At 36.8% G+C, this 15,881-nt stretch overlaps 1 protein-coding gene across 1 annotated transcript in view; it reads right to left on the bottom strand.

Moving 5' to 3' along the window:
- Window positions 1-15,881, bottom strand: part of LOC102753636 (target of Nesh-SH3-like) — an 81,268-nt gene that overhangs the window by 57,062 nt on the left and 8,325 nt on the right. Inside the window, exons 5-11 of the mRNA XM_015571052.1 lie at window positions 15,167-15,223; window positions 14,432-14,503; window positions 13,922-13,969; window positions 10,819-10,893; window positions 6,934-7,008; window positions 780-839; window positions 140-187 (exon numbers count right to left, since the gene is read on the bottom strand). Of these exons, the coding sequence (XP_015426538.1) occupies window positions 140-187; window positions 780-839; window positions 6,934-6,970 (145 nt within the window). The 5' untranslated portion in view covers window positions 6,971-7,008; window positions 10,819-10,893; window positions 13,922-13,969; window positions 14,432-14,503; window positions 15,167-15,223. The remainder of the gene's footprint in view (window positions 1-139; window positions 188-779; window positions 840-6,933; window positions 7,009-10,818; window positions 10,894-13,921; window positions 13,970-14,431; window positions 14,504-15,166; window positions 15,224-15,881) is intronic.

Here is a 15,881-nt window from a genome sequence, read left to right as displayed (position 1 = left end):
AAAGAGTGATAATGAGAATGAAATGATGAAACGGTTGTGAAAAGAGATGATGTTTCAATATGATCATTTGAGAAAGACCTGTAATCCTGATGATGGCAAGGAAAACAATTAGACTTGGTCAATATGGGAAAGCCATTACCTATTGTTGTCTCTGGCAGATCAATTCTAAAGGTAACGGGCTGCAGAACTGGGCCAAAAGGAAACCAAAGAAACATATTCATGAGAATTACTACCTGGTGAAGTAAAAATAGTTTCTGTGTTTCTACATGCATCCATTTGAACATTTAACAATTCTCTAAGAACCATGATAAATATGAGAAAATTATCCCTATTAGATGCCACTCAGGAAACTTAGTTTAGTTAAAACATTAAATTTTGTATTCACTGACACTTTAAGAACATTTTTGAGTCAAGTCCTACATGTTTTACCTCAAAGTACACGCACAGTTGGAACGTAGTTATATTTACATTTTGAAATAAGGTGTAAATGGTTGGCTCAGTTAATAAGTAGGCCTTATAATATTAACATGATTTCCTATTCAATGAAAACACTTCTAGGAAAAATAAACTAATTGCACATTGTTCCCTAGTATTAACCAGGGGGAAAAAATCAAACAGATTGTATGATTACCCCTTCCCAAAAAGAAATAAAGTACACGTTTTATACTGATACTTTTTTTCAAACGTCTTCCACATCTACAATCATTAAAAAATATTTACCTCAATAATATTTTTGAAAAATATACTTCCTAATTGGGAAAATAAAAAGGTTCATTTACCAGGCTCGCTCTGAGAGACTTCGTGGTCTGGTTTCTGGGGACGGAGCACATCTCCTGGAACTGAAAGAAAAGGTTACGAAACACTGTGTACTCGAAATGTCACGCCTGGACTAAAGCAATCCACAGATACACAATCCTGGAAAGCAAGAATGAGGCAGGCGTACTTCCACAGTGACTAAGGAACACGGCGAGGAGACACCGTTCTTTTCAAAGTGGAAAAATGTTACTGTCTCAGGGAGGTTCTAGTGGGAGTAGAAAAGAGTTGGTCACAGTTCATTTCGAAGCTTCCCTTGAAAGGGAAAAAAAAAGAGGAAATAACTAATGTAATTAAACACAAGAAGGTAGGTATCCTTCAAGTTGACTTCAAAATAGAAAGTCAGTTTTTCCCTGAAGTAAGTGGTTCGGGGCCATTTGATATTCATACTAAAATTCCATTGATAGCAATAGAAAATACATGATCTTAGATAAAGTGCATAAATGGCCTAAAAATTGATGAAAATAGCAAGAAAGATAAAAGTCTTGAATATCTAAGAGAAAAACAAAGTTTTATTTTAAAAGATGCTAACAGTTATTACACGAAGAAAACAGTAAAAGGAAATCAGTCTCTCATTAGAAATACCACATGAAGAGTTGATGGAGTGCTTGTTTCATAGTAAATACTAGATAATTGTTGCCATTTTTGGCATTCTTAGTGATGTGGCTTTTAGTATATTAGGTATCAGGGCCTCCTGACATATCTATAATAATAAAAGCATAATATGCTAATTAGACCAGATGTCCTTCCAGACGACCTTCTGGAGGAAGCCAGGGCTGCGAGGGAAGCCCCGGTCCCAGGTGCCAGAGGGAAGCTGGTGTCAGCAGTCGGAGGAAGAAAGGCCTACTCTTATATGAATTTTGTGCATCGGACCTCTAGTGAGAATATGAAAATGAAGAACAAAAATGTCAGCATTACAATAAACCTATTCATATTCAGTACCTGATATCAAGTATATTTTTGATACCTTTGTCCTATTCTATTTTAACAAAATAGAACAGTAAGCTGAAAATTTGATACCTTGTTTCTCAGTGGGGCAAATTTCAGGGGGATTTGCCTATTGCTAGAATCAGATTTCTATGGCAAAGTCTTCTTCCAAGAGCAAGGTAATGTGCTTCTTTGACTCATTTTCCCCACAAGGAGGCCCTTCTCAGCCCTGCTCTCTCACTGAAAGGTTTTCCTGCCACTCCGAAGATTTCATAAATACCAGAGTCCCTTTGTAGGCAGTGTAATTTTCTTGCATCTTATATGATGCTGGGGAAAAATAATTAGAGTTCAGGCTAGAACTCTGCCTCAGAGAAAAATGAAAAAACCTTTGTATCAGGTGGCCAAGCACCACTTTACCATTAGTATAAAGTAGGTTATATAAAATGGACATTCAGTTTTTATTGCTTTGGGGGTCATATTTAAGGCACATATCACATCTGTTCTTAGTGTAGGCTGCTAACTACCACTGAAATTACAGTTGTGGAATTTGGTACATTGGAAAGAAACTTGACTCAATTAGAACTTCTATAAACTAAAAGGTAATATCCAGGGGAAATAAAAAAATCTGGATTTTTTTTGAAGGAAAAAGACAAATTCAAAAAGATCAGTGGTTGTCAAAGTTAGAGAAAACCCATCACTACAGTGACTGTGTCACCTTCGCTGTGTAGTATTTTGGGGAATTCAAATGGTAAAATATGAGGAATTTCCTGTTATAAATCAAACTAAATGTTTATCTGGAGGGTGAAGGAGAAGGTACTTGGATTTGGGTCTGTGAAGGTCATGACTAATACAAAGTGCCAGTAGTTTATAAGTAACCTAATTGGTTACAGTGTTAGGCTATACAGAGGGAGCTGGGATTAAGGAAGGGAGACCCAGAAGAAATGTGCAACCAATAAATCCACCATATTGTAAACGCATTCCTCGCTACTGCTTCAGCTGCCTGGGGAATTTGGTACCATAGTATCACAATACTGCAGCAATATTCTCATGGAGAGTGAACTTGCCACCATTCGATTGGCACTTGGTAACCATGAAGTGATGATTTAATAAACTGCCACAGCAGGCTTTCTAAAGCAGCTAAAATCAGTGGAGAGAGAAAAATATAGAAATATTCATGGGAAAGCATTATGAATCACTCTCTTGCTTGGTCAGTTGCAGCTTCAAGAAATGCAAGTTGTCGTTTTTTCTTTCCTTTTTCCCCATGTGCATGCCTCTGTGTATTACATTAAAAAAGAGCATGATTCCTAAAACCTAAACCTTCCATGCTGGGGGAAACAATGTAAATAATGACAATTTTTTTTTAAGAGGGCACTTTTGATTTCCTTATAAGAATATTTACCATTATCGTATTTTGGACTCAATTATATTAACCAACTTACCATGTATATTAATGAACCAATCAATGAAATGAACTATCTTTTTGAATAAAGGGCACCGCTCCAGAGAAAAGTTCAACTAACACACGACAATTATGAGGAGCATGTCTAATATGGACAAATGAAAACGAATGTGCATGGATGTTATGCCAGGTGAGAGAATCAATATGTTATTCCCTGACGAAGGTGGCGAAATACGAAATCTGCAATAAGGTTTACCCTGCAACAGGCTACAAAGAGACTGATCCCATAGCAAAGGAATACATGTAGGCTACACACTCTTCCACCTCCAGCTCTCTAGCCCTTTATTCTGACCTTGTTCCCTGAGGTCCAGTCTGAGAGGAAGCAGGTTCCCTGCCATTTTGGAGGCCACTTTGCAAGCTCAACCTGGGGTGTTGGGCCCCGCTCCCTCCCATGTCTCTGGGACCTTTTACTTTCCATTATTTCTATTATTTTATATTTTCTCCATTAGTCCATATTTCCATTTGTCTATCAATTTCTTCCCCTCTACCTGTAAAACAGATCAAATGTCTCACTATCTTTAAAAAAGTCATCCCCTGACATGGGTCCTTTGTCACACCATCCCTCTCTTGCTCTCATCCTTTAATCCAGTGGTTCTCAACCTTCCTAATGCCGCGACCCTTTAATACAGTTCCTCATGTTGTGGTGACCCCCAATTTCATTGTTATAAATTGAACATAATTAAAGCATAGTGATTACACACAAAAGCAATATGTAATTATATACGTGTTTTCCGATGGTCTTAGGTGACCCCTGTAAAAGGGTCGTTTGACCCCCAAAGGGGTCGCGACCCACAGGTCGAGAACTGCTGCTTTAATCAAAACCTTCTATCTGACTCTGCATCCTGGTCTCTCAATTACAACTCCTCCATCCACTGTGGTCTGCCTTCCACTGCACTGACCTTCAACAACGGGCCCATGCACGATTCCTCACCCATGGTTTTGAAGTCCAAAATGCCCTGAAACCGAAAAATTAAAAACAAACAACCAAACTCATTTCATAGCAAAACCTAACTAGAACTGGCCTCTTTGCAGTTTTTATGTGTCTTGTGTAGTATGACTCTCCATACATCTCACAGCAGACACATTAATATGCTTGCAACCTGAAAATATCTGAATTCCAAAGCATCAGCCCATGGTTTTCAGACACAGGTTTGAGCACCTGAGCTATCAAGTCCAGCAGCTCTTCTGACCCTCACAAGCGTTGCTGACCACCCTTTCCTGCCTCACCTCCTGATCCATCTTCCCTGGGACTCTCCTGCCTGCTGGCTCCTCCTCCTCTGCCCACTCCTCCTATAAAGAACTGTGTTGCCCAGGGCTTTGACCTCTGACCTCTTATTTCCTCAGTCTGTCCTTTCTCCTGGATGATGTCATCCACTCACAAGATTTAAGAACCTTCTATACAGGCAACTCCCAAATCTACATCCCACATCTTGACTTCTGTTTAGATATCCTGAAATACATGTCAACCACCAGTCAGATATTCCCACTGGAACGTCTTACTGGCCCTGCAAACCCAGCACATCCGAACACAAGCTTTACTCCTTCCTGCAGGGCCATCCTTCTCTCCCCAACACCATTCAGTCATTGGCTAGGGTTCTAGGCGCTAGCAATTCCATCTCAAAGGCATTTTAGCATCACTCCCTTACTGCCTAAGTACAAATGTGCTGCAGTGTGACTGCAAGTTAGAATTTGTCACAAAGAGTGGTTTACACAGAACAGCTGTGAGGATTGCATAGCTTGCAGAAATCTAGATTATCTTCCTGGTTTGCTCCCAGCAAATCCTAGACTGACTTATCGGATCCAGGTCTAAAAATTCAACTTTGCTACCTCTGATAGCTCTCAGTATAAATGTTGAGGTAAACATTGCGATAAAACATAACTGTCCTGATTTCAGCACATTTTGCATTTTTTAGACTTTTACAGAGCATCTATTTCTCTAGGATATCAATAAATATTAAGTACATATGTAATTTACCTCTGTTTTGGGGAAATAACCAACAGGAACCTATAAACAAGGTCTTGGGTTCATCAGGAGGCAAACCTGAGCCTACACACAACCCAGAAACTGTTTGAACACAACAGGATCTAGGTTGTTTGAACACTTGTCTGAAACATAGTAACAGTAGCCTCATGATTATTCCTATAGGCCTCACGTCCCTGGAGCACCAGGGAACTCCCTGATGAATACAGATCAGTGGGACCAACACCAGATCTAGAGACAGAATTCTAACTGGGTGACTGGATTTAGAGAATTAACAGAGTAAGCCCCAGGGAAGCGCCACAGGAACTGTTTGTGCTGTTGTTTCCCTGCTCACTTACAGGCTAGAATTTCTGTGAAAACAAAGGTGTTTCGTAAAATTAAGGCACATATTAGACATTTTAAAACAATAAAAAAAGTTCATTTGATGTAGTGGTTTAATGAGATTAAGTGACATCAGGACCAATAGTATTGCTTTCTCTCTTGAAAAAGAAAAGTGAATAACATCACTCAGATCTACTGCTGTTATCTGTAATAACTCAATTTCTGTTACATTTTTTTCCACAATTGAAAATAAGAAGCCAATCTTTTGCAAGTGGGAAGATTACCATTGTGTGTGTGTGTGTGTGTGTGTGTGTGTGTGTTTAATTGGCATTTACAATGTTGGCTGCCAGTTTAGTGCTACAAATTTAAACTCCAGGCTTCAGGGCCAAGGAGCCCCTCCCTAGCCTACCACCACCTGCAATAACCAGATAATCCCCTAGCAACAGCACCCTCCTCCCACTCACAATCTGAAAACACTACACCAACTGAATTCAGACTTGCTTCCAAAATGCCATCATTTCAAGACACAGACTAGAAATACTTTTGGTCCTGGGAATGGTCGATATGCTTCTAGGAGCACTAGGAATTTATAATAATTGGATCTTTAAAAAGAAAGAGAAAAAAACTGATAGTATTTCCCAGGTACTCTAGTTAAAAATGTGTTAGTTTTGCTTATTACATAACTGTTCAGCTAACAGTTCTTAAGGCCACTTGAAGACCTGGAGCACTGGTGGCAAGACCCAGGAAAGGTCTGATCCTTGCAGTCCCCACCCTGGATACTCCCGCAAATAGGAGATTATTCCTCATAAATGGACAAAAGGCCTTCTCAAGTGATAGGCAAGATATAAATTTATAGCTAAAAAAGCCTTTATTTTTTTTGTGTGTGTAACAGTTTTTTTTCTGAACCCAAGCTATTACTCCATGAACTGGTAAAAGAATTTACAGAACAAACAAACAAGCAAATAAACAGAAAAAACACTCAGTGCTAGATAGTGTTAAATTTCTAAACCCAAAAAAATGGTTAAACATCATTTCTTTTGTTTGTAAAAACATAATTTTATCATTTTGGGGGGAAAATTTTTGAATTCTTTATCTTATTTTGGTGGAACATTGGAATACAGCAGAGTTAGTATTGGCAGGTCATTTTTTTTTTTTTTTTTTTGGTAAGGCAGAAGATAAGGGAACTTTAGTTCTAAAAGAAACATTTTATTCTTGGCATAAGTCTCTGCTTTTTGGTTGTATAAATAGCTTACTATATGAGAACTTAGAGAAGTCTTATGAAACCTTTGAAATGATCATGCCATGTATGATACAACATGATATCTGAACATAAGTGAAATATTGACCTCATATCCAATGAGCTCTTATGTCTAATTGCAGCAGAGTGTGACAATAGAATGCATTTGGCTCAAATATGAAATAAAACATTTACCAGGTGGAGTATATGACACTTCTGGCCTTGGTGACATTTTTGGTTTTGAAGTAACACGCTGGAACCCCTTAGGAGCTGAAAGAGAGAACTCGGATCATGAGTTCTGTCAGCATCTCCTGGTCATGCTTAACACATACGATTTGACAAAGTGTAAGCCTGACAATTAAAAAATTGGAAAATGGTAGGTAGAACAATAAACCTCAAGCTCTAAAAATAGATCACTTAGATTTCCAGGTGCTTGTAGAAAATGAAATCTAAGAAATGCAAAATTTGAGTAAGCATAAGGGTAGGATGGAGAACATTTAAAAATCTTCATTTCAGAAGAGATTACGAAATTAATGAAAGAATATTCTTCTTTTCTAGATGATTGCTTGACTTCTCACCCCTCCCCCACAGCACACACATAGCCTATGTCTTCTTTGAAGATGAATTCAATGAGTCAGAGTAGAAGCCCATGAAGCATGAATAAGAAAAAGAGAAGCTTAAAGTCAAATCAGGCCACAGCAGAAAGGGAAGTGAGCATGGAAGGGATGGAGTGGGTGGGCTGGCACTCCACGCTTCCTGCAATTCTTCAGTTCCAAATAAACCTTTAAATGAACATGTTTGCAAACTAAAATTGTCTTTCTACAACTGTTCCTTTGTAACAGGTGCTAATGTAATAGATACCAGGAAAAAACTAATTTATTTATAGCGCATTTTACAATTTCAAAAATGCTTTCATAAAGATTATGCCCTCTGGTTCTTATCAGAATGCTGGGAGGAAGGAGCTATCAGCTTCACTTTAAAGATTTGGGTTGGTGACTATCTGCCTGAGGTCACATAGTTATTAAGTACCAGAGAAAAGACTTGAGCTAAAGCTGAGGTCCAGACATTATCACTAGGTCCAAACACTTGGATTCTCTATATCCAAGTTCTGCATGTCACATTTTAACTTGTTTCTCATTTTTATGAGGAAATGACAAATCTGTGCTAACTCAAAGGATGATTGTGAGAATTAAATGTTGGAATGATGTGAAAACTCTACTACTATAAATTTTTTTTCCATTTCTGGAAAAATCTTTACAAAGTTAACACTGAAGGATCTGAGAACATTCTAATTTTCACTTTGCTCCTACAAAAACTGGGAACACCTATAGTTTGGATGATTATAAGATTTCTAGGTATACAATTAATAATGGGATTATTAAGTATTACCTATGAGTATAGAAATTCAAAAATCAACTCTTTATTTAATGACAAAACATTCTTCATAATTTGTTCCAAATTTTTTATCTCACTTTGCCTTCAATGACAAATATAGATTTAAATTTTGCCATCTAATTTATAAAAATAATTCATGTATAAATAAGAAGAAAGCTGGCATGTCCATTTAAAGAGTTTCATCCTAAAAAAGTGGTGGATGAACGCATGTGTATACACTATTGTCAGATGATACCCTTACAGCCCAACAAGAGTAATTTCATTTGGTATGATACATGTGAGCAGGACATTCTCCCATCCCAAAAGCCTTTTGAAGTCCATACAAAGCTAGCCAAGGTTAGAGAGGAAGTATTAGAATTTGAATATCTGTCTTTGAAATATTTAGTAATACATACAAATATATGCATAAGCATTCTTGAAAGACTATACAACCCAAGATATTACTGGGATGTATTAGGTAAGATCATGTTCTCCTGGGTAAGAGAGATTCTAATTTCATCCACTTTTAAGAGGAATAATTGGAATGTATTTTGTTTTTCCCGATCAATTTCACAAATTGTTCCCTTGCATTAAGTATCACCAACAAAGCCAGACGTATTTGATTGCAGCTATTTTCTATGGGAGATGCTAATGGATTGGGAATTAGTTGCCTGAGTTGGGACAGAACCAGGAGGCTCTGTTGCTTGTTTGGCAGCCACTCAAGGGTTTCAGATGTAGAGAGTGTAATGCATTGAGCTTATGACTCTATTGTTCTGAAGCTGCATATCTGATGGAGGGAGCTTGGCTAATGGTCGAAATCAAACAAATTTGAAACTTTGAATATAGTATAATAATGGAAATTTAGAGTAAGCCCCTAATTTATTATTCCATATTTCTATATGTAGAGAGTTCAGCTCAAAAAGAAAAGTATGAATGTCTTTCTTGTTACTTCATACCTCTTTTATTTTTTTTTTAAATTTTACTAACCAGGAATTTATATTCCCAATGTCTTAACTCCAAGCACTTATTTTTCATCTCTACTCTTATTTTTCAACATTCATTAAGCTTCCATGCTTTCTTATTTATTTCCATTTCTCCTTTTTCTGTCACTTTTGTTCTATGCTTTATATTCAAATAAAAAATTGAGAGAATTCTCATGTGATTTGAATTTATTTTTAAAATCAGATTTCGGTTTCCTATGCATAAATTTAATCTAGTTGCTTTGTTTTTTATTCCTATTCTATTTATTAATCATTAATTCTTTCCCCCCATATTTCTTATATATTATTACACATGTATTTATTGTTATTATTTTAAATTTCTCATTCTATTAAGAGATTATTGTCTTGTTACCCTCATGTACTTATGTATCATACCCATATTATTTTCATATCAAAATTTTAGTAATTAAGTAATACACATTTTAAAGTACATTAAAGCAGATTTAAATGAGCTAGATGTGAACGTAGAATCTACTTTTAAGGAATTTCCTTTTAAAGAAAAAAATAGCAGATAAAATTTCTCTCAGAATCAGACCTTAAAGACCATGCCAAAATATATAGTTTTTTCTTTCAATAGGGATACTGAGCTATGATTAAAGGATTTGTGGTGGGAATTCAGAACTGCTACCTGCTAACGTTTTCCTTTCCCATTTTTGAAAGCAGACCATGTATAAATGATAAATTTAAATTTAGGTGACTGGCCTAGACTGTAACTTCCTTGACCATGGAAGGATTCAATTTTGTTTCACATTCCTAGTGTTTAGTGCATTGCCTGGCACATGGTCAGAATGCAATAAATATTTGTTGAATGACTGATTAAATGAATTAAACAATCACTTCAGCATGAAGGGGTGACATATTTGAAATTAGAAGAGAAGAGACACGGGAGATCAGTTGAACGATGACAATAGACTAGGCATGACTGGGTAGATGCGTGGTGTAGGCACCAATGCTAGAATGTCCCATACTTAGTAACAGATGAGCTACCGAGGCTGGGTGAGAAAGAGAGGAAAGAATCAGATATAAAGTGGTGAGAACCTGTCACAGGTGTAACGGAAAGGTGGAAAAACAATAAGCTTTCTTTGAGGCATGTCGAGTTTATGGTATTCCAACATGGAGATTGGCTGAGGTAGTTGGAGAAATTAGAGAAGAGTTGGTTAAGAGTTGGGTTAGAGTTAAACATTCAAATGAGAGCTTCTTGAACAGAATAAAAAATAGTTTATAATGAATCTTATTTGGGTCCTTATCAAAATTTTACAGCAAAACAACCAAAGCAATATAATATAATTGTTATGTTATAGGAGAGGACATGTATGTTTATTCTTCATGACATTAATGATAAATAAAATTTACTGAAAACTTAAAAAACACACCAAACTAGGTGATTGGCAAGAGGAGGCCCATTCAAGGACCATGGAAGCATTAGGGATTCTCAAGCTGGAAAAGGCAGAGAGGGTAGACAGGTTACTCTTAAGAAATTCCATTCCTCTCCATCCCCCACTCAAAATAATACAATACTAGGGAACTTTCTGGAATAACTTATACCAATAATACACTTTTCAGTATAAAAGCAAATGTAAATATTTTTCAGGTTTCAATGGAAGACCTGTTTTACCAGAGTTAAAAAATCCAACTCACAATAATTCAGCAGAACAACTTCACTAACATCAAACTCTTCAGGCTAGAATGTAAAATGTGTATTTACCTGGCTGTGTCTGAGGGACTCTTGGACGTGGAGATGTTTTTGCTTTGGGAGGAGTGCGCGCTGTCTGCTTGGGAGCTAGAAGAAAGGACATAAGGCTTGGAGCTCTTGAGCTCTTGCAAGAATCACAGTTATTTACCAGCCTCTAAGCTCTCAGAGATGTTTGTCGAGTGACTGATGAGCTACATACACAATTCATGCAGCTAAATCTTCCATACAGCTGCGAAGTATAGGAAGATAATTTCTTGTTACAGCAGAAAACAAGAGGGAACATTAAATGACATCCAAGATATTCAGCTGGCAAGTGAAGCTGTTAGAATTCTAGAAACATCTACTTTAAGTACCTTTTAAACAGGTTAAAATAAATTTCATAATAACAAGTATTCATCCTTACACGTTTACACCATTTTATCAGATCATCCCAGGATAATACATATTTTGAGTGCAAATAGATACAATTTCTTTTTTTTTTAAAAAAGTTAGCATGTCACATTCCAAATATACCTAGAAAAAAATGAATGTATTTTAGTAGCAAGTGCTGATAGAAAAATTAATCTTATTAAAGAAAATAATTTTTATTGGTCATACTGAGGAAGAGAAATTGAACAGAAATTAAAACAAAGATTACTGAAGAAAGTCATTCCTTCGCTGGGCAATTCTCAAAGGAGTTCTAGGACACTCGGTATAAAAACCAATTATTTCTTCACCAAAGAGATGAACAGTCTATGCTGCTGGGGAAAAGGAATTATCAAATGCAAGGTTGCAGTTTGTGGAAACATCTCACTTAGTTGGACTAAAGTGTATCTGGTGTAAGAGGGTAAGACTAACAAAATGTTTTCCAAAGTCAGGGAGTCCCAGGTACCTTACAAAAAGATTGCTGGAAATAAGAACTATTAGATACTAGAAGGTTCTAGAGTCTGCAGAGACTTCCTCAGGAAAATAAGTCAAAATATGCAAGGCATGCAATGGTCTTAGTGGAATCTTCTTGCCTGTAGAGAGATAAACACCAGGATATGTTGGAGGTTACACTGGTTTAGGACCCTGCAACCTGGAGTGTTAGAGCTCCCTTTGCTAATCACTGGGTGACAGCCGCAGGAACTCCATCAAAAGGTACAACAGGTTGAGAACCGCTGACTAAAGTTTTACATATGTCTCCTTTTCCCCCAACTGACCCCACTCCCCCACCAGCAGCCATTCCCACCCTGGGCAAGCCCCCACCACCCAGTGTTGTGTTCATTGGTTATGCCAATATGCATGCAAAGGTATAGAATTTTTAAAGAGCCCTTCCAATTCTAAGATTCTCTGATTCTAGAGTTTCTTTCAGCTTTATGATTTCCTGACTCCCAACTTCCTTGCTTGCTGAGGTTCCTGGCAGGCTATTTGCTTCCTCCAGGGAATAGGATAAATAGTTTGCAGGTAAGGGCATATCATGAGGCAATGCCACAAAAATGATTCAGAAAGAGATAAGAATCACTAATATTATTCACATTTAAACATTTCAATAATTTAATTATTACAGCTATTAAAAACAATAAACTTCAAAAAGCTTGAGATAACGGACACAGGTTCAATATTTAATAGGATGTTTCTGTGAACAATGAGTAAAATAAATAGCTCTATCTTTGGAAATAGAGCCATATAAAAAGTCCGATGGCAATCAAAACACAAGTTTGGACTTATGTGTAATAAACTCCTATTACAAGAGAGTCTATAAATATTGAGAGGGCTTTTCCTTATGATCAGAAGCATATTTAGTTATCGATGTTAATGACTTGTTTTCCTTAATTTCCAACTCCCCCATCAAGTAAACCTTTTATGATTTTTCAAAGTCTCTGGTTTGATGTCAGTTTCTCTTATTTGCATGCAGTGAAATGGTCAAACCACTGCAGGAAGGAATGGAAAGAAGTAAAGGACCGGGTAATGACAAGGTGACAGGCCAATAATACCTTTATCTGGACTGTGTGGTGAAACTTGTTTCTGTTAATACATGACCACAGAACTTGTAAAACTAGTCAAGATGACCAAGTACTTAAAATTAGGATATCTATTTATATTTAAATGGTATGTAAGTGGTCTTCCCCAGAAACATTACTATTTCCCATGTTAAACACTTGCACAGCAAGACTGTTCACCACACGTGACGGCTACAAGTGATGGACAGATGAGAAGAGGGGCAGTGACAACTGTGAGCTGAGTGATGGAGGTGGGGCTTCCAATGTCAAGCAGGGCCCTTGTTACCGTTCCATTCTTCCATTCTGCAAACACTCACCTTCTACATCAAGTACAAAATAATGTATTTACCCGGTCCAGTCTGAGGTTCATTTGGGCTGAGTAGGATTACAGTTTGGGAAGGCGGAGTTGATGCTTCTACGCTCATTAAAGGAGAATAACCGAGGTTACCATGGTGCTTTGCACACCTTAAGTACAGATGACAGAAATGATGGTAACAAGTAGACTTTTTTTTTTAAAGAAACTGCAACTCTGCAGCAAAAATAGCATTCCTCTTTCTTCATAATGCCTTAGTTAAAAAAAATGCTTGGAGATGACAGGTTATAAAAATACGTTCAAAGTAAGTAATGTCCTTATTTTTAAAATTTTCCCTTCACCCTAGTAATTCTTCAACAATGCTAGAAAGATATATTCCGTAGTAACCATAAAGGGAAAAACGAAGTAATAAAAAAAGTGATAAATAAAGCTAAGCCAATTCAAGAAGCATTGACTTTCACTTAAACAACAGAGAAAACATCAAACATGCAAATGAACACGATGGAATGAGTGTTAACGGAAAATGTGTTGCCAGGGTAGAAAGTATGAATGGGTCGTTATACAAAATACATCATCTGAAATATTCAACACAACATCAAGCTGGCAGAATATGCAATGTTAGGGAAAAGATGCTTTAGATTTGATAGTTTCGCTGACTTAAAGTAGGGACAGAGACCAGGTCTCGATACAAAACTGAGTGAACAAAGAGACTTCTTGGACAATGGTTATAAATAGAAGAATCTAGAAATGATGCTGCAACATGAATTCACAATGAGAGAGAACCTGAGGTTCTCAGATGATGGTGGCAATGAGGACAAAAGCTGCTTAGGTATGTCATTACCTAACGCGGTCTCGGGTGGTTCAGACACATTTGTAATAGATTCCACAACTGTATCAAAAAAAGGAGAACAATTTTAAAAATTGTCACACATCCAGCTATAGTCAAGTATTTTTCTTCAATATCAACACATCTCATTCTCTTAAGATTTTGCATCGTATTTTTACAGATAGGACAATGAATTTAGACAAGAAAAAAACAGAACCAAGAGTGGAAATTCTATCCTATAAAACTAACCCTCCAACTAATATTTATGTTTTAACTGTTATTAACTGGTTGTCAACTATTATTATGCCTCAATATTTAGATACTGCAGAGAAACTGAAATCTATTTCTGTATTCAGAGAGCCTATTATCATGTTAAGGATCCAAGAAGTTGGAAGCTATAGCTCTTCAAATCTATTCAATTGAAGAACAAGTACAGCAGCTTGAACTTCCATGTTCCATGGACATAATATACGTGAACTAAATATTGTTTAATTAAACGAATCAAAGCATGAAAACCTTTACCACCTTCATTCTTTGGCTCCTCTGGCCTGAGTGGTGCTTTGGAAGTGGGATCTACATAATCTGTCTCGGCTGATGCTAGGGAGGAAACAGGGAATGTCTGGTTAGTGGTGGGCAGCCCATAGCACTCTGTAATGGAATATTGCTTAATGTGAAAACAAAGATTACTAGATACATCTGTGAGAATAACATTTAGGTGATTTATGAAGATGACTACAATTTAAGATGGCAGAATGAAAGCAGGAAATAAAGGCAATGTGGGAAAACACACACACACCACACACACACACACACACACACACACACACACACACACCAGCAGTTTCTACCTGGAGCAAAGCAGCTTGTTTCACTTCTTTACATTTTTTAAAAGAATTCTAGTGAAAAAAAGACATAGAATGAGTCCTTGGGAAGCATGAGGATGAATACTACAAATGATATTAAAATGAAAAATAGCATATTGTGCATATTTATATTGAAAGAGTGATCAGGACATAAAAATGTAAAATTTACATTCCGACTGAGAGAACTAAATAAGGAAATTGTGAAACTTGCATAGCAGTAGAGCAGACAGCACAATGTTCTCTATATAATGTTTGACTTTCAAGACTCACTAGATGAGCACAGACAAGGTGTGAGGAGCTATGAAATGTCACAAAGCATGAGGGCATTCAAAGAGGACTTCCACAATGAGATGGAGAAAGTACATATACCTGACTTCCAATTAGGAAACATTTTTACCTCTAGCTCCCTCTGATGACTCAGTGCTAAATGTAACAGATTCCAGGCCTTCAGAAACTAGTAAAAAACAACACAGGATGATACAATTGATCACTATGGGTTGCTGTGAACATTGAATGGATGAATACAAACTATTTAGAAAAGTGCCTTGTACCTATAACTGCTCCATGCTAGCCGATATGATAATACGCTATTACTAAAACCAAAAGAAGCTCTGATAACTGAATTGAACCCACAGTTGTATAAATGTTGTAAGTTACCAATAACAACCATACCTTGTGCTGCCAACATGAGTACTCAAATGCCATTAGCTAATTAAAAGATGCACAAAGGAGACGAATAAGATTACTATCCTATGCTATAAAAAGTAAGATCCAAAATTTCAAGATAAATGTTAGGGTGTAACAACAGCATTGCTAAGGATGTTTTAAAAATTTAGTTTTCAATTTTGAAGGCAATAAGTTCAGGTTTATGTTGTATAAGTAAAGTTTTTTATTTTTCCTGAAGGGAGAATTTTCTTCTTCCTTGATGGTCACAGTTGAACTAGCATTCTTTTCACGTGGCAGAACAGAATCAAGCTTCCTGCTAAACCGTACCACAAATTCATAGCTCTTAGTGAAAACTAAGGATAAAGAATAAAACCAGTTCTTTTAAGTGGTTTTGTGGGTTACTTAATCAGATACATGATTATTATCTAAAAAGAAACAGAGCAAAC

This window comes from Myotis davidii, unplaced genomic scaffold (assembly GCF_000327345.1).
Source record: "Myotis davidii unplaced genomic scaffold, ASM32734v1 scaffold1628, whole genome shotgun sequence".
NCBI classification, from domain to species: Eukaryota; Metazoa; Chordata; class Mammalia; order Chiroptera; family Vespertilionidae; genus Myotis; species Myotis davidii.
Note: the sequence above shows the minus strand (reverse complement) of the source record. Positions and strands in the feature narration are given on the sequence as shown.